Genomic DNA, 19,298 nt, shown 5'->3' on the forward strand with positions numbered 1-19,298 from the left:
TGGACTGCTACTTGGAGAGGTCCCAGTTCACCTCCTAGGCCCTGCTGTGGTGCCCTTGAGCAAGGCACCGGACACCTCCAATCCCCCCTCCCCATTGCTCCCCGGGCGCTGCACGATAGCTGCCCACTGCTCCTAGTACTATTAGGATGGGTTAAATGCAGAGGACTAATTTCACCGTGTGTGCTCTGCTGTATGTATGTGACTAATAAAGAGGGTTTCATCCTCTCACACAAATCCCGTTAGCTTTCTCCTCGTATCCCTCTGTCTCTCCCTCCAGGAACCTCCCCTCTCCACACCCAACCAATCAGCAAGCACCCTCCCACTCAACTCACAGCCACAAGTCACAAGAACCGTCCATCAACAGTGACACTTTCGCTGACACCCTCCAAAATGCAAACCAACTGCAAACAACCAACTCTCCAGAATCCTGCAGGGACCTTCCCAGTTGATGTCCAGCTTCAATGCCAGTTGGCCTTCTGGCTCTCTGAAGGACATTAGCCACTGTAAGGCAGATATTTTTCAAATATCGATATTTTTTCAAACGAGATTTAGAAAGAGACACTATCTTCAACATCGATATAGTTTCGTTTTCGTTGAAAGTACAGCAGATTTGTTTCAAATAATAACCCGTTTGAGCCGCGCCTGCCACTGCTTCTCTCTTTCCCACTCTGCGTCCAGCATTCTCTCACACACACACACACACACACACACACACACACACACACACACACACACACACACACACACACACACACACACACACACACACACTGCCCTGCCTTCCCGGTCACGTTTTTAAATACCCAACAGCGCGAAAAATGGCGTCCCAGCAAAATGTCAATCGTGGCGCAGAGCTGGTATGTAAGTGAAAGACAAATGGACCAGTAATTTGGAAATGGTTTGGTTACAAGGTGTCTGACGAGTTACAGCAACAGGTGATCTGTAGAGAGTGCTTAAAATCTGTCGCTACGAAAGGGTCGAGTACGACCAACCTCTTCCACCACTTGCAACAGCACCACAAGGTGCAATATGAAGAGTGCTTAAAACTACGTGCAGCGACACAAACTCGTAAGCTTGCTCGCAATACCCCAAAGCAAATATCTCTTACAACTTCGTTTACAAATGCGGTACCTTACGATCGATCAAGCGACAGGTGGTGGGATATCACTCGGTTGGTGACATACCACATCGCTAAAGACATGGTGCCCATATCGACCATAGAGAAGCCTGGCTTCATTAAAAAAATATTTCGTCATTAAAAAAAATATTTGATGAAGCATCGGAGCGGCTGTCACACGGCCTGGTGCCGCATGAGTCACCTGCAAACCTGTTCTAAAAATAGCACAACTCACTCGTGAGCTGCGTCTAAAATTTTATTGTATTCTGTTGCTATTCTTTTTTAATCACACTTGCATTCATATAGATTTAAAAATGACAGTATCTTAAAAATATGTTCATTATAAGTTCAGATAAGTTTAGGTGAACTCTGACATACCAGAGATGGGAGTAAGTCACACATATGCAAGTCTCAAGCAAGTCTCAAGTCTTAACCTTCAAGTCTCAAGCAAGTCCCAAGTCATTTTTGTGAGAGTCGAGTCAAGTCAAGTCAAGTCATAGCTTAGGTCAAGCAAGTCACAAGTCAAGTCATAGAAATATAATAACCTGGAAGACAACCATCTTAAAACTTTAAGAGACTGCAGCCTAAGTTTTATGTAGCCCTCATTTGCACAAAAGGGCTAACAAATAGAGGAAGGGGATATAAGGCTAAAGAATAATTATAAATACTCACTCGGACCAGCAGGATCAGAATTACTAGGAACGACTACAGGGCCTGGTGTACCAAACAATAATTACCAGACAGAGTACTCAACACAGTAGTTTGTCTTGAGAACAGCAGCAAACCACTTCCTTTATTTACAACCATTTTTTCAATATGTTTCAAAAGACAGTCCTTTTTTTCAATATGTTTCAAAAGACAGTCCTTTTTTTTAATGTGTTGCAAAAGACAGTCCTTTTTTTAATGTGTTGCAAAAGACAGAAGACAAAGAAGTGCAAGAAGGAATGAACTTGAACAAATACAACTTCTATGTCCACTACTCCTTCAAAAAGGCCTCACTCTCTCATACTGTATGTTGTGAATGTGTGTGTGTGTGTGTGTGTGTGTGTGTGTGTGTGTGTGTGTGTGTGTGTGTGTGTGTGTGTGTGTGTGTGTGTGTGTGTGTGTGTGTGTGTGAGGGGGAGAGAGAGAGAGAGAGAGGGTGTGTGTGTGTGTGTGTGTGTGTGTGTGTGTGTGTGTGTGTGTGTGAGAGAGAGAAAGAGAGAGTGTGTGTGTGTGTGTGTGAGAGAGAAAGAGAGAGAGTGTGTGTGTGTGAGAGAGAGAGAGTGTGTGAGAGACAGGGATTCCACGCTGACCAAACTCACACTCGAACATTTCTTTGAATGAGCAGCTTGTATGGAGAATGTGGCTCAACCTGGAGGCTTTCGCAATGGCTGCACCAACAATTCTGGTCTCTTTCAGGCCATCTCTCACGACCAGTTGCAGTGTATGTGCAAAACACTGCATTCTGCATTCACTCTTCGCCATGATAAAGAGGTCAACCCTCTCTTGATCCTCTGATGATAGGTCATTCCACAGATCAGCATCGTCTAGGACTTCTTCTTCCTCTTGACCTGGAAAGCAGGTGGTGAAGGCCTTCTTCATGTTGGCCACATTATCACAGATAATGTGGTCCAACTTCCTTCTCAGCTTGAAATCTTCACACACCTGCTGAAACTCCTCACAAATCCTTTCACCAGTATGTGATCCTTTGAAACGGCTGCAGGGAGGAACTTTCTCTCTCGTTGCGTTTCAAAAGAGAAAACAGATGTCACTCAGTTTTCAATGGAAAACAAATGCCAACGTTCATTTATAGTGATGTCTGCCGTTCATGACACATAATGTGAACTAATTCACGTTCAAGTTCTTTATTGAAAAATGTGTTGCTTTCAGTTCAACGTTCACGAAAAAATGAGCGTGTTCAATGAACGCGTTCTTTTGAACTCGTTCATGCACAACACTGTAAACTGCGATATCATTGGCTGAGTGGTGTCAAATGTGTCCTTAGTAGTGATGTACTCTTCAAATCTAGACAGAGGGGAGAAGTGCAAAAAAACTACTTTTAGCTAGGGTGACCAGACGTCCTCTTTTGCCCGGACATGTCCTCTTTTTACGTCCTGTCCGGAGCGTCCGGGGGGTTTTATAAATTCATGAAAACGTCCGGTTCTCACTGTTGGGACCATTAAGCGTGTACTTAAATTGACTGGCGCTTCCCCCCACCCCCCAACAATCGCAAGTGTCCTCTTTTTCGCCACCTCAAATCTGGTGTCCTCTTTTTCGCCACCTCAAATCTGGTCACCCTATTTTAGCTCATGTTTTCATTGCATAATATTCCATTAATAAATACCATACGGAAATGAAATGGAGACACTTCAATGTTCTATACTACGATTTACTCTTGAAAGTGGCCCATTTCTCATTTATGTCATACATCTCTCATATATCATATTCTTATACATACATTTACAGTAATAGGGTTTGTGCATGTTGTTTGGCTGTTATACTTTATGATTTAACAAAAAAAAAGCAGCTAGCGCTAACAAACTAACAGCTACATTGATGTGGTAGACTTTGGACTAGCAACTAGCGCTAGCTAGACCTGATCTGCCAAGTGAATCAATCTGGCAATTTCAGATAGGCTGCCGTATTTCAGTCAAATTGTCTGTTATTTGATAGGCGGGATCAATGTGAAACTAAGTCAACATGATTAAAACTTAATGTGATGCAAACAGTAAGCTCTTGTCACGTTTGACTGATGGAGATGGGATGTTAGCTGCCAGCTAACGTAAAAATAATGTGAAATTAGCTAGAGACATTACTTACTTTTCTTTGTGTAATCGGAAATGGCGGATGAAATTTGACGTGGTGCTGGATGTGTTGGATATTTTTGCGCTGCACACCTTGCACACGGCGAATCGTTTCTTTTGTTGAGTTGAATAGTCTTTAAATCCGAATTTTATGATTTTGGGAACACTGGCTGCAGTAGCAGCAGAACTGGTAGCACCTTCCATCTTCCAAACCCCGACCGCTCTACTGTAGATGGCGGGCGCATCACCTAGTAGAGATTACTGGTTGCCAGGTTCGCCCACATGCAACAGGAAACATCCAATCGAAAACATTTTTTATTATTATTATTCACCAATTAACCAAGACAGCAATGACTTGTCGAGTCATTGCATGCAAGTCTAAGTCAAGTCTCAAGTCATGAGTAGCAAGTCCAAGTCAAGTCAAGTCTTTTCTCACTGTTGATCAAGCAAGTCACAAGTCCTCAATCTGGCGACTTAAGTCTGACTCGAGTCAAGTCACTAGACTCGAGTCCCCCATCTCTGTGACATACTCTAGTTCTAAGGTCAGTATTGTGCGCGTGACAGGTGGAGCGTAAGCTAGTGGGCGCAGCGAAGATGGGCGCTGAATGCAGTTTCTTACCCCAAAAATATGGCAGGAAGAGAAAGAAAACTTATCACTTTCACAATGAATGGGTGGAGGAGTTATTTTTTACGACTGCGAAAGAAACCTGCGTGTGTCTCATTTGCGGGGCGACTGTGGCGAAGGCAAAGCAGCACAATGTGGTGAGACACTTCACTACGTGTCACAAAAGCTATCATGATAACTACCCACCCGGAAGCGCACTACAGGCAGAAAAGGTGTTCACTCAGTTTCTCTTGAAGAGATGGTTCCAGAGCAGCAAAAGCCTCTTGCAGCTCCCTGTTTCCACCTCTGAAATTTGTGCCTTGGTCACTTATTATTTCGAATGGCTTTCCACGTCGGGAAATGGACCAACATAGGGCCATAAGGTAAGAGTTTGTGTCCATGCTGGCCAGCAGGTCCAGGTGAACGCATTTGGTAATGAGTCATTTGAAGATAATACCCCAGCTCTTTTTCTGTTGTCTGCCTATTTTAATGCTAAAAGGTCCGAAATAGTCAACACCTGTGGACCAGAATGGCGGCTGTTGCAGGCGCAGCCTGGCAGCTGGAAGATCAGCCATTTTAGGGATGACCGGGTTTCCACGCCATTTTCGCCATTTTTTTCATTCCAGGCACTGACGTTGATGTTTTTGCACTGCCTGTCTGCCTTTCAGTATCCAGTACATCCGCTGCAGCTCTGCGAAGACACGCTCTGGGCCCAGATGCAGTAGGCGATGATGATAATACTTTATGATGAGTTGGGTGGTAAGATGATCAGGTGACAGCAGGATGGGGTGGAGAGTGTCAGCTGCTAAGTTCTCTGCTCTGCGAAGACGTCCGCCTACTCTGATGAGACCCAGACTGGCATCATATTCTGTGAGAGGTTGTTCAGCCTGCTGCTTGTCCTCACTTCCTTCCCGGTTTGTAGAGCATTAAGTTCTTCTGGAAAGCTGTCCTGCTGTGCTGTTCTCAGGAGTTGAACCTCAGTATAGACGCTGGGAGGCTGACATAGATGGGCCCTCGGCTTCGTGTTGAGACTGGTATGTAGCCTGAACCAAATCTGCCCATGTCTGGGTCTGTGCAGTGATAGGCAGAGGGGAAGTGTTGACAATAACATGGGCACAGAATGCAGACTTCTTTAACTCACTTTCGTCACTTATTTGCACCATGTATGTGGAGTTGTTGGAGGAGCACGCGACATAAGATTTTCATTGCCAACATATACGCTGTATCTGCTGTGCATATGACAAATAAAACCTTGAAACCTTGAAACCTTGAAACCTTGTGCTCTGTGAAGGCTGAATAGGCCAGTATTCCTCTGTACTTTCAACCTGCTCGGGTGTGAGTTTGATGGCGTAGCCTGCTTGGTCCAGTTTGTGGATTTCCTGATTGTACACTTTCACCCGCTTGGGGTCCTTTGCCAGGCGCCTCTCTGTGGATCACAGGAGAGCCATGACTATGTCTGGGCGAGTCTTTAATTTGGCAACATTTTTGCGGCGCAGAAGAGGAGTTGAATAGCGGGAAATGCCCTCCACATCAACTCGCACTGTCTTTGCCTCCAGTGTCTCCAAGGCCTCTTTGTCCTGCTTTGACCAATGGCATCTCTCTCAGGCCGAAATGGCAGCACATCAAGCTGCCATAGTCTTTCAACACTGGTGCGCAGGTCTTGAGAGGGTAGAGGGATTAATGATGTGTGAAGACAAGTGGCTCCATCGAGCTGATGGAGGAAAGTAGCTGGTCCCTGTATAGCCCAGCCGAGCTTGGTTTTCACAGCGACAGGGCTGCCTAGGGGCCCCATCCTGACAGGAGATGTGGGAGTGATAAGCTGTAGGTTGTCTGAGCCTATCAGAAGCATAGGTTGTACACCTTTGAATGCTTTAATGGAATATTTCCAAGGTGGGAATACTTCTGCTGTAAAACATCCATTGTGCGGGATTGTTTACCAAGGTCCAGCTCTTTAGCAGTGAAGGCATGGCTGATGTGATGTCTCACTTGAGGGCATCCTGGTGCTGACACATCAAAGGACACAGAGGTTCCCTGCAGCTCTGACACCTCCTGTCTGATAGTGCGGCGTTTGAGAGACTCGTCTGCTCCGCCCAGTTGCAAGTAGTGCACTGAAGATGAGAGTATGACGGTTCTTTTGGACCCATCATCCAGGATAGCATGTGTGGATAGTGTTTTGCCTTTACTGTGGAGTTTCACTGGCACAACCTTTAACATCACTCTGCCAGAGTGGGTGACTTGATCCAAGTAGATGGCACTGGATACTGTACTCACTGCAAGGACACTCTTATCTGTGCTGGAAACAGTCTCGTGCAGAATCTGCAGGTGTTGATCACCACAGGAGGCACACGGTTTCTTCAGAGTGCAGTTATCAGGCGGATGTGCCCTGCCACACTTCCAGCAGCATTTATTGTCTTTTATCCATGCTGCTATTTGAGTGGTTGTCAGCTTGCTGAGGTCATGACCTGAGTTCAGGTAATGTTCTGTACTGTTGCAGAAGGGACAGAAGGGCTTGAAACGTTCCCTTTTATTGCCTTTAGGTGTCTCTCTCTTCCCGGAAGAAGATGTTGTAGAGGCAGTAATGGGCTTATCTGGGACTTGGTTAGTGCCATAATAAACAGTAGATTGAGGTTTTGAAGCTTTGAATTGTTTCTGCTCTCTATGCTCTGAGGGTGGCTTGTTGGCAGTGTAGCTTTCTGTAGCTCGCCTGGATATCTGGATTGCTTGTGATTTCCTCTCCAACCACACAGCAACATCAGGGAGTGTGTAGGTGTTAGTAGTGCCACTCTGCAGAATGCCTCTTATTAAACAATACTCTGCAAAGCCGTCCCTGTATGAAGATGGGAGTTTAGTAAGTCTATCAACATGAGAGCCACACAAGAGTTCACTTCTAGGTGCACCGTCCAGACTGCTAAGCAGTCCAACAAGGCTATTTACTGACAAAGCCCACGGCTTCTCCATATTTCACAGCAGGCGCATTAAGGATGGTGTTTATTTCACGTTGCACTAATTGTCTTGGCTGTCCATAGCGCTGCTGCAGTGCCTGCATGGCCTTGGTGTATGGCATGGCGTCATGGACATACTTCTTGACTATTTGGAAGGCACTGGGAAATTTGAGATGATCTAGCAGCACTTGGTATTTATAATCTTCAGTCAGGTGAGCATGTGGACCCAATACCCCATCCGACCCGTTCTTCAGCAGCAGGAAATAACTGTCTTTCCCAGGCGTGAAACTGATCAGTTTGGGCCGCGGAATACCACAAGAGGAGGATATGGCCATGTCCATCAAGTTTGGCATCTGTGCCGCTGGCTGGGCCTGAGCGTACGGAGGCACGTTATGGTGTGTGGGCTGTAGAAAGGTATTTGGATAGCTGGTGGAGTCAGGTGGATGCACATGGGGAGCTGTGGGCTGAAACGCGTGCTGTTGGCCTGCAGCTTGAGTGGGATGCTGTGGCTGCAGAACGGGAGGCTGCCCTAGAAGATGTGAATTCATGCTGGGTATCATAGCAGGCATGTGTTGTTGGTACTGTACAGGATTTGGATGTGCCTGAGGGGAAGCAGGTTGCTAGACGGCAGGAGGAGGACTTGGCCGGGCAGTGGTATATGCCGGAGACCGCTGCTCCCGGTGCTGCTGTTGCTATGGCAGAAGTGGATGCGGTAGGCAAGCTGGAGCAGATCCAGGCCATGGCGCCGGAGGGGAATGCGCAGGTGAGACAGGCATCTGAGGAAAGGGGACGTAATGTCCTGGAGAAGCGGGAGGCCATCGGACTGGAGCATGTGTTGGACTGAGGTGTGATGCTTGTTGCTGACGAGGTGGCTGGAAAGGAGAGGCCTGTGCATTATGGGGCAATGTTGGGAACACAGCAGGTAATGACTGCACCCAGGCAGGTGATGTCGGTGGAGGCATATCCACACGGCCTTCATCAGTGATGGTTGCAGGTCGTCTGATGTCTGAAGAGAGGAGAGGCAGACTAGCAGTACGTTCAGGCATGAGCTGGTGCGCATGTGGCGTACGCCTGCCGAGTTCCATCGATGTCTGTAGTGTGCTCTGTAACATCCTGACCTGCTGCTGTACCTTCCATATACACTGTTCCATACGGCGTAATCTATCTGTTTCAGGGTCTTCCCTTCCTTCGGTGCAGCGTCGTTCAGGTGTAGATGTTCGATAGTTCAACCCTGGGTGAGACCCGGTGTCACTGCGTTGTATGTCATCTGGCAGTGCAGGCGGAACAATCTGTCGGGGTGGATACGCTAGTACGTAGTCCTCTAAATGTCCCGGGACCCTTTGGGGCCGGCGAGGACGAGCACCTTTTCGTTCTTCTTCCTCATCGTGATGTCGCCATTAGGAAAAGCTGTCAACACATCCGGCTCGTGCGGACCTTTTGTGGAGGACGCGGTGCGTGCAAAGTTCTGGTTGTGCTGCAGCTTGATTTCCTATCCTCTGTAAGAAGGGGTCGAACGACTTGTGAGGAAGAACGGCTGTCCAAAGGCAGTTCCAACTTTAACAGACTTTATTGCAGGGTGATGAACTGAACATTGATGTAGGTTTGGTAGGGGTTAGCTGTTATACCGGGTGTATTCTTCGTGTGGTTTTCTGAGTGTAAATGTGTGTGTGGTGTCTGTAACATAAAGAGGAAGGAACAGTGATTTTCAACCACTGTGCCGCGGCACACTAGTGTGCAGTGAGAGACCGTCAGGTGTGCCGTGAAAAAATATCCAATTTCACTTCATTAGTGTTAACTTTTTTTCCAAAATAAACATTTATTAATTATTATCTGCAAATAATATGCCATCGTGGAGCGTCTGAGCTGTAATATAGTTACTGGCAGAGTAATGTAATTTTCGTCCGGGTGGCAACAGGTAGCTAATTGCCTCGTTCCTTCTTAGAGACAAGAGAATTAGTGACGCCTGGGACAGGTCGTGGTGACAGTGATGGAGAAGTTTAAAAAAAGGAAAAGTGCAAACTCTGAACTTGGCCCTGTACAAGATTCTGACCCAGATGAAGGCCCTAGTGCAAGTGGTGGTAAAAAGAAAGTAAATACGGTGAGCTCGATACAATACAACGAGAGCTATCTTTCGTTCGGATTTACTTTCACCGGAATGAGACGACACCGACTCCATTATGCTTGGTGTGTGGGGAGAAGCTGTCAAACAGTGCCATGGTGCCAAGCAAGCTTAAACGCCATCTCCGCACTAAACACCCGTCGCTTCTAAACAAGCTGATGGACTATTGTTCGCCTGCGTGAAAACACAGCGAAACAGGCAACTTTTATGAGAAAAACCACAAAGGTAAATGAGAAAGCCCTCAAAGCTAGTGACCTAGTTGCTGAACTCGTAGCTAAATCAAAAAAGTCCCACACTGTGGCAGAGACATTTATACTACCTGCCTGCAAAGCCATAGTCAACGAGATGCTCGGCCCTGACGTGGTTAAAGACATAGCTAAAGTCCCACTCTCAGATAACACAATTGCCAGAGGTATTAATGACATGTCTACAGACATCCAAAGTCATGTTTTGGAAGAGATACGCATCAGTGGGAAATTTGCGTTGCAACTTGATGAGTCTACGGACATTAGTGGCCATGCTCAGCTGTTGGCCAATGTGCGTTTTGTGGATGGAGATGCCATTAGAAAAAACTTCCTATTTTGCAAGACACTGCCAGAGAAAACAACAGGAGGACATTTTTTGGTTCGCATTGGAATATCTTGACCAGGGAGGACTTACGTGGGGAAATTGCACAAGTGTTTGCACTGATAAAGCTGCAGCCATGGTCGGGCGCACCAAAGGCTTCGTTAGCAGAGTGAAGGAAAGAAACCCTGATCTTATTACTACGCACTGTTTTTTGCACCGTGAGGCTCTCGTTGTGCGCATAGTGAACTTTGTAAAGACACGACCTTTGAAAAGTCGTATATTTGCATCTTTGTGTGAGGAAATGGGAGCGGAGCATACAGACCTATTGCTCCATACAGAGGTCCGATGGTTGTCACTCGGCAAGGTGCTGGCCCATGTGTATGAGCTGCGGGAGGAACTTAAGGTGTTTCTGACAAACGAGAGGTCTGATTACTCCAATCTGTTTTCAAGTGATGAGTGTTGTGCAAAGCTGGCATACCTGGCAGATATATTTCATCATCTGAATGAACTCAACACCCGGATGCAAGGCCGAAAACCTGCTTACAAGCACAGATAAAATAAACGGATTCGGATTCGAAGGCCGCAACAGCATAGCATCGACATATGCAATTACACAAGGTCTAACTATTATACCATACACACATAACAAAGTACATGAATGCACACGATTATATATAATAACTGTAGTGTACATAATAATGCTTACATTAGCCCTGCACTTAATGGGTGGTAGCATTATACATTAATACAGGCGAGGAGACAGGCCCGAACGTGCCTTACCGCACCCTGGGCTGCCACGTGCTCCGCATGGCAAGGCTAGCTGCTATGGCTAACTAACCTCATTTACGGAGTTAGCTGGGTAATTGCGGACATAAACTTCCTGATCTCTCAAATGGACAAGACCAGATGTACTTACATTTTTCATGCACGCACATGCATCCGCCAACACTATAACACAGTTACGCGGTTATAACGCGATAGTGACAGTCAGTGGCGCAAAAAGTGGGTATGCACTATATGCGATGCATAGGGGCGCCACAACGGGGGGGCGCCAAAGCGATGGTTAAAAAAAAAATTATAATAAACTAAAATTGGTGTTTTCTTTATGTTTCTGCTGTTGTGCGTTTCTAAATAGTTTCTACATTTTATTAAGGTTATATAACATTTTGGAGGACTAACATGCTAGAGAAGGGTGCCCTATCTCATAAGATTCCATCATAGAATTTTGATATAGAAGAGCGAGCAGGGTTGCTAGTAGTGATTTGCCGTCCATGGGAAAAGATGGATAAAGCAAAACAGCTGAATAAATGACAAGAATCTGGAAAACATAACTAATGCAATAACTCTGGTTTACCATGGAATTATGCACAGATTTGCTACCAAATATTCATCTTAACAGACTGTTCTCAGATTGGCTAGTGTTTGCTAACACTAGCAGCTGAAGTGGGGTTTACGGCTAGCTTTAATGCAAACCAATGTTTCTGATAGCTACATTTAGATTTTGGTTAAACCCCATGGTACCAATCCCAAGCATGACACGTCCACATGTTATTAAGGTAAAATCAAAACTGGTTAATATAAGGTAGCATGCACAATAAATGTCAAGAAGCTGGAAAACATAGCTTACCATGTTGTGCTACCATCAGCTGTTTATGTTAGCTGTGCTGTCAGACATAGGCTATACATCTGTTCGGTGACAGGAAGCTGTAATTACAGGGTCACATCTCTTTAAAGGTCTGTGCTAGTGGCTCAACATATTTGTACTTTTAAAATCCAAAATGTGAGTGTAATTTCAAAAGCAGCACAACCTTACACGGCATAATAGTGTTTTTAACACATAATTTAATTTAGGCTGATGCTATATTTAACAGTGAGTTCATTTTATTCAGGTGTGAGGATGGTGGATCAGGAAAGACAGGAAGGCAAAAGGTAGGTCTAACATTAGGTGTAAGTGTAGGGGTCTTGATACCAACAGATTCATCTCTTAATATTATTAATAAGGAAAAACTAATATGGAAAATCTGTTACATATTGTTTGTTTGACAATATATCTTAATGGAAAAGATGACAGGCAAGGAGTGAATGAGACAGACATGAGGTCAGCGATGGCATCAAGTAGAGATGAGACCAGTGATGACGTTAGGTAGGAGTTCTATTAGTGGGACCACACAAAACTAAATGTCCAGTATGGTTTGAAGTTCGGTTGACCAACCTATTCACTGTGTGTTTTTTGGGGGAAATAGTGCAGACAGAGATGGAGAGCCAGTCACCACTGAGGAGGAATTGGAGGAGAATGTGGAACAGAGAGGTGAAGATGAGGTGGAACAGAGAGGTGAAGATGAGGTGGAACAGAGAGGTGAAGAGAATGTGGAACAGAGAGGTGACGATGAGGTGGAACAGAGAGGTGAAGATGAAGTGGAACAGAGAGGTGAAGATAAGGTGAAGAGAATGTGGAACAGAGAGGTGAGGATGAGGTGGAACAGAGAGGTGAAGATAAGGTGAAGAGAATGTGGAACAGAGAGGTGAAGATGAGGTGGAACAGAGAGGTGAAGATGAGGTGGAACAGAGAGGTGAAGATAAGGTGAAGAGAATGTGGAACAGAGAGGTGAAGATGAGGTGGACAGAGAGGTGAGGATGAGGTGGAACAGAGAGGTGAAGATAAGGTGAAGAGAATGTGGAACAGAGAGGTGAAGATGAGGTGGACAGAGAGGTGAGGATGAGGTGGAACAGATTGAGGAACAGAGAGGCGAGGAGGAGATGGAGGTGGAAATGGAACAGAGAGGTGAAGAGGAGAGGGCTGAGTCAAGGCCTTACTCAGAAGATCCATTTGACTGTCCACCACCACATCAGATCAGGGACTCATTTAAGCAGTGTATGGTGGAAAATGGCCCACAGAAATGTCCTGATGGGCCCTATCCAAGATTAGACAAGAGTAAAAGGTGTTTTTCTAAAGTGTACTGTTTTCGCTCAATGTCCAATGGAGAAAAAGTGGCGCGGGATTGGCTACAGTATTCCAAAAGTAGGAATAAGGTGTATTGTTTTGCGTGTAAACTTTTTGGTGGAGCTAGAGTTGTTGACACACGCTTTGTGGTGGGATACAATAACTGGCAGAGTCTATCAATCCACTGCTGCACCATGAAACCAGTGGGTTTCACATAAATGCTTATCTGTTGTGGAAAGAATTAGCATCTCGCTTACGCTTTGGTAAGACAATTGACAGTGCCTTGCAAAGAGCCATAGATGCTGAAAAGGCACACTGGAGAAGTGTGTTAACGAGAGTGATCGACTGCATACTCTTCCTTGCAGAAAGGAACTTGCCACTGAGGGGGAAGAATGCTAAGTTAGGAGATCATAAAAATGGAAATGTTCTGGGTGTCCTTGAGGTCATAGCACATTATGATGTCACACTAGCAGAGCATCTTAGAAAGGTAGCCGCAGCCACAGGATATCTTTCCTGGTGCACTCAAAATCAATTTTTAGATTCAATTTCAGACTGTGTACTTGGTCAAATGTGTGCCCAAGTCAAAGCCTCAAAGTACTTTGCAGTGGAGTTGGATTGCACTCCTGACATTTCAAAGCAGGAGCAGGCCTCAGTAATAATCCGGTATGTTCATACAGACGACAAAAAGGATGCCACCATCAATGAGTCTTTTGTTGGCTTCACAGTCGTGAGGGACACAACTGGTAAAGGCCTCACAGAAACACTGACTGGGGTGCTGGATAGCCTGGGGTTGGAGTTGGAGAATTGTAGGGGGCAGAGCTATGACAATGGCTCAAATATGAGGGGTATACACAAAGGTATACAAGCCTTGGTGCAGCAGAAGTGTCCAGAGGCACTATTTATCCCCTGCTGTAGCCACAGTCTCAACCTTCACTTACGTGATGCTGCGTCATCAAACAGAGTGTGTCTAATCTTTTTTGGCACTCTCCAGAGACTGTACACCATTTTTTCAGCATCGGTAAAGAGGTGGGATATTCTCAAAGAGTTTGTGGACATCACTCTAAAGCCTTTCAGTGAAACCAGGTGGGAGGGGAAAATAGACTCCGTCAAAGCTGTGCGTTTCCAGTTAGGGGGATTCTTGATGCTTTGGAAAAGCTCGAGGAAGTGGATAAAGACGGCAAAACAGTCTCAGAGGCAAAGTCGCTCTCTGGCGAGATTGTAACCATGGAGTTTCTTATGTGCCTCTTGATTTAGTATGATCTATTGTCAGAGACCACGTTCGTTAGCAAGGCAATGCAAGCAGTGAACATTTCAATGAACACTGCCATAAGGATGATCGATTCTCTTAAAGAATTCTTCCTTAAGTATAGAGAGGAGGGGTTTCAGAAATCCCTTGACATTGCACGCAGAATAGCCATTGAGATGGATGCTTCACCTGACTTTAGAGAGAGACTTTGCAGAAAGCAAAAGAGGTTTCATGGAGATTATTCCAGCACTGGCCGTTATGAACAGGAACCTGAGACCCATTTTAGGTGCATGATTTTCAATGTAATTGTTGACACAGTAATTCAGGAGTTGTCTGACAGATTTTGCAATCTTCAGCTGGTGTCCGAAAAGTTTAAGTTCATCTTTAAAATGGAACACATGACAAAAGCTGAATTGGAGGAATCAGTGACAAGATATGCCCTGGCTACCAATGATGTTTCAAGGGATATCATTCAGGAAATTTACCCAGCGAGCCGTCTACTTAGGGGTCATGAAAAGGCTCTGGATAAATGAAATGTCCTCTTACAGGAGAACCTTGATTTGGTTTTTCCAAATCTAACAGTAGCCCTGAGACAGAACACGTCTCACTGATGCACATCTGAAAGACTCACTCACAGTTGCAGTGTCAAGTTACACAACAGATTACAATACACTGGTGAACAGCATGCAATGCCAGTCTTCCCACTAACAAAGAAACAGATACCAGATGTTGTCAGTGGCAACATGGCAGTGCCATGGCAAAGCTGAATTAAAATATTGAAGAATTGTGTTCAATTTAAAAGTGTGTTCATGACATGTAACAGTTACAATGTTGTTAAAAATGCAGCAGATTTGGTCATTAGTTCAAAATGTGACCAGATTTATTTAAAAATGTGTTAGTTGATTTTTCTTTAACATTACATAATTGATAACTTTTTGAAACATGGTGCAACATCGTTCATGATTTGTTAAAAGGGTTTGTCAGTGGCTAGTGAAAATGGGACATTTTTCCTATGAAATGTAGGGATGTAAGTGATCATCTGAAAATGAAACAATTGCTGAGATAAATAGAGATAAAGTGCTGAATATTGATATCTGTTTCCCACCTTGTTCAGTCGTTGTTGATAATTATTGTGAGAAATCATTAACGCGATCAGTGTCTTCACATAGATGAGTATCATTAATCATCATTAATAATGTATAGCTAAAGGCAAACTGAGCAAATTTGTTATTTCAGAAGAGCGTATCAAACTGGTAGCCCTTCGTATGACTCAGTACCCATGAAGTAGCTCTCAGTTTAAAAAAGGTTGGTGACCCCTGCTCTATACCATATAGTAGTGCAGTGCTGACCTACACTCTCTTAGCTGGAAATTATGTTTTATATACTCTAACATTTTAGTACTGCCATGTACTGTTTGCATATTTATCTCACAAGGGATTTCCTGTAAACATTCGGCTGCTATCAGTATGCCGATGTAGAGAAATCTGCAATTCATGCTCCCCGGCATATTTTCAGCAGAACTCTTCCTTCTTGAATGTTCTCTGAAATAGAAAGCTTTATTTGGTCAGTGGGTTGAAGGTCAAAACTAGTGTGAAAATCATTCATACGCAGAGCTGCGGAACACATCCCTGTAGCTGTGTGCTGCGTGCTGTGTGGGAGGAAGCAGCATTGAAAAGTTGATGGATAATCCATAATGATGGATCAAAGTGCCGCAGGGCTGGAGTCCAGTGGTGTGAAGGTGTGGGGAACAGCGGTTACTTTTCACAGCTCCTTCCCTCTTCTCATTGTGCTATCCTCCTACTCCAATCCTACCTTTTTATTGTGAAATTCCAACATGTCACTTTCTGTGTGTTTAAGAGAGATAATTTGATGCTTTGTGCCAAGAATCTCTGTGCACACATCTCATTCTGAGATCGGGCTCTGTTTGAAAAGGATGGTGCTTCATAAAACTCAGCTATATTTATTGTCAGATGTTTGAGTGTAACAAATGCCAATTTTCATAATCATGAACATTTTAACTTATGACCAAGACTATGGTTATGAGTTGAACCCTCTCCCAGCATTTCAGTGTGAATACATTAACTGACCGTTGTTCATTGTCACTGTATTGTTCTGTTGCATACAAGCAGCCAATCTAACCACTGGGTTTTGTTTTCTAGGAGAAAATCATTGGCCGGTACCCTCCCACAGTCACCATGGTAGGGATGGCTGTTCTTTGTTCAGGGGTCAAAGTTGCCTCCAACCACTTCTTCATGATTTCTGTATTATGCTTATGACCCTGTTCATGATTAATGGTGTTAGTCAGGAGTGACCTCTGATGAGTGTTTGGAGGCAACTTACACCTGCCGTGTTAATTGTAGTGCAGTGCCTTCCCATTGACCTCTACCTCTCTATACCTAACCTGTGTACTTTCCCCTGGACATTTAGCCCTGCTGTGTGTGTGTGTGATGACTTCATGTTTGCAGTCTGGTGTGTGTGCTGGTTTCTGGGGTGTAACGGTACACAGGTCAATGTCAGGTCAATAAGACCAATTTACTTAGCTTGTTTCTGTTCAAAGTAAAGAAGAGATGCCTACCAACACCTCTGAAGATCACTAATTAACACATCATTTGTTTCATTCATATACTCATGGAAATGTAAAATACCACCACCACCACGATTTGTATTGGAAAGAACAACCTTTGGCTTAATCACATTAAGGGATAGGCATACAGTTTGTTGCTTCCATTTAGACGGTTATACTGTTATGTATAATCTTCTCACATGCAGTTTATGCAGCTTTTATTTTAAGAACATTATAGCGAGCCCATAGCACTGTTACAGACACTTTAGTTTCACTCACACAATCTGCCTTGTTTTCCAGCTCACTGAGAAACTATAACACTGATTTGTGTTATGAGCCTTACATCCAGGGGCTGACCCAACTAGAATATTCTAACAGACAGACATAACAACTGTCTCACTGCCAAACTCCCCAGGGGGGGCCTTGCTCTTTGAAATGTGAAGTCCCAATGTAATAAGCTAAATGAGACATTTAAACTCATTTGGTATCAAACTAAACACAAGCACTGTTGTTGGCAAATACAAGTACCGTTACACCTTCAAGGAGTCATTGTGAAGAGAATACGTCAGCTGTCTTCAGTTTTTGATTTGAACAAAAAAAACACTATTGAGTATGGGTCTAATGAATGAAAAAGCTAACCAAACTAGGACATACTGAATGAAATATTGTGTCCCTCTTGATGTTTGTTACAGCTGGCCCACATTGTTGCTTTTTTCATTGTGTTGTGCCTTAACATTTCACTCCTCTGTTCTAATTCCTTCCCTTTGAAAGTATGTGTTGAGCTGTTTCACTGCAGTTTTTCTGTGTTGTCAACTTTTCTAAATGAATGTGGTAACCTGTATGGTGTGTGTGGTCTTCAAATCTGTCCGTCTCAATGGAGAGGAGGGCTGGTCTATAAAGGCATGGATAAAGGCAGTTTTGATGATGTTACTTCTTTTATTTTTAAGAAGACATCAGATAAATCTGTGCTTATCTTTGCTTAAGATATACGGACCCTCCTCTTCCTCCTCTACCTCTTCCTCGCCCTCTGCCTCCTCTCAAAGGAAGTCTGCTTTTCAACAGCTCGCAAACGGAGTGGGTCGGTATGTCAATCATCTGTTGAGAGAAATGGCTTTTCCCTCCTAGATGTAACGTCACATGAAAATGCCAGACTGTTACACTGTTTGATTTTCAGGAAAGATTATTACCTTAAAAGCCAGTGAGTCACCCGGGCTCTATAGTGAGGGAACATCATGAAGCACTACTTCAACGAAATGGATCTCTTATTGCCTTTTAACACACAGGGTCACAGTATCCCTCGGTGGGTTCAGTGTCTATCACATTTCAAAATGAACTGGATATGAAGTCCATCTCAACCTCCTGCCCTCCATCCCTGCTGAGACTGTGGAACGTTTGTCAAGCTGCACAAGCAGCCATGTGTCAAGTGACTGCCTGACCTCTGGTGTCCTGGAAGTGATTGTGCATTATGAGATAAAGAGCGATATTTACTGGCAATATAGATCGACAGAATCTGTTGCTGTTTTATTTTTGATCACAGAAACGCTGCAATCTGCACCTCTTGTGGCTCATTGATAAAGCTTTCTGTGAATGTATAACGATATCTGCATATTCAGGCACAGCTTTTCAGTTCAAACAATTTAAAATGTGTTTTCACTGATTAGCAGATTACGAGATGTAGTTAAACGGAAAACCACAGACATTTAGCAGTATACTGTTTGCATTGTTTACTTAAACAAACAATAATTGCAGCATTACAAAACAATATCATCAAAAATATATCCAGATTTTGTGCATTTTTGTATTGGGTCAGTGCTAATCCAGTGAAATGGATGAGCAGGCAGGGCTGCCTCTGTCCAGGGGCCTCCAGCTGTGTCCCTTGCGTAGTGAGGGGAGGGGAGCAGCTATGGCAGTTAACATTAAGGGATTAAATGTGAACCGTTCATCAGGAGTTAAATGTCAGGCCCACGGAGGCTTCCCGTGCTGCGAGGGGAGGGCAGGGAAACATCCACATTTATCTTTCACCCTTTTTGCACACATGGACAGTGCACTCTGTCCCAACCACCCCCAACCCCCTACAGGCATTTCATAGCTCCAGTAGCTCCACTTGGCAGGGCTAATGGGATGGCAGGGCTGTTGGTTTTAGAGAGGGATGTGGAGAGAACAGCGGAGCAGAGGGCTCAGGACGGTTCTCTTATAGATGTTGGGCTGGCGGGGGGCTTGAGGTGTGCTGATAACTGGACCATGATGCTGTCTCTCTTCTTTTCATCCCACTGCCTATCTTTGTCCTATCTGCTCCCCCCCCCCCCAACCGCCAGGTTGTTGAGAGGTACCAAGCCTTTAGGGTTTTTATTCGATTGTGCCTGTCTGTATTGTCTGTGTTCACAGTTTTCATTTTTAGAGCAGTGTAAGGTTA

General features: G+C 44.5%; 2 protein-coding genes across 16 annotated transcripts in view; one reads left to right on the top strand and one right to left on the bottom strand.

Annotated features, from left to right (window-relative positions):
- The window catches only part of LOC134870803 (uncharacterized), a 31,282-nt gene extending 29,471 nt beyond the window's left edge, over positions 1–1,811 (bottom strand). The window contains exon 1 of the mRNA XM_063893232.1: positions 1,790–1,811. The gene's annotated coding sequence lies outside the window, so the exon portion shown is untranslated. The remainder of the gene's footprint in view (positions 1–1,789) is intronic.
- The window catches only part of LOC134870801 (protein shisa-6), an 82,401-nt gene that overhangs the window by 50,082 nt on the left and 13,021 nt on the right, over positions 1–19,298 (top strand). For 5 of the 15 annotated variants that reach the window (XM_063893216.1, XM_063893218.1, XM_063893223.1 and 2 more), the window contains one exon: positions 16,482–16,520. The exons of the other annotated variants lie outside the window; for them this stretch is intronic. In XM_063893216.1, the coding sequence (XP_063749286.1) occupies positions 16,482–16,520 (39 nt within the window). The remainder of the gene's footprint in view (positions 1–16,481; positions 16,521–19,298) is intronic. 15 annotated transcript variants of the gene reach the window in all.

This window comes from Eleginops maclovinus, chromosome 10 (assembly GCF_036324505.1).
Source record: "Eleginops maclovinus isolate JMC-PN-2008 ecotype Puerto Natales chromosome 10, JC_Emac_rtc_rv5, whole genome shotgun sequence".
Lineage (NCBI taxonomy): Eukaryota > Metazoa > Chordata > Actinopteri > Perciformes > Eleginopidae > Eleginops > Eleginops maclovinus.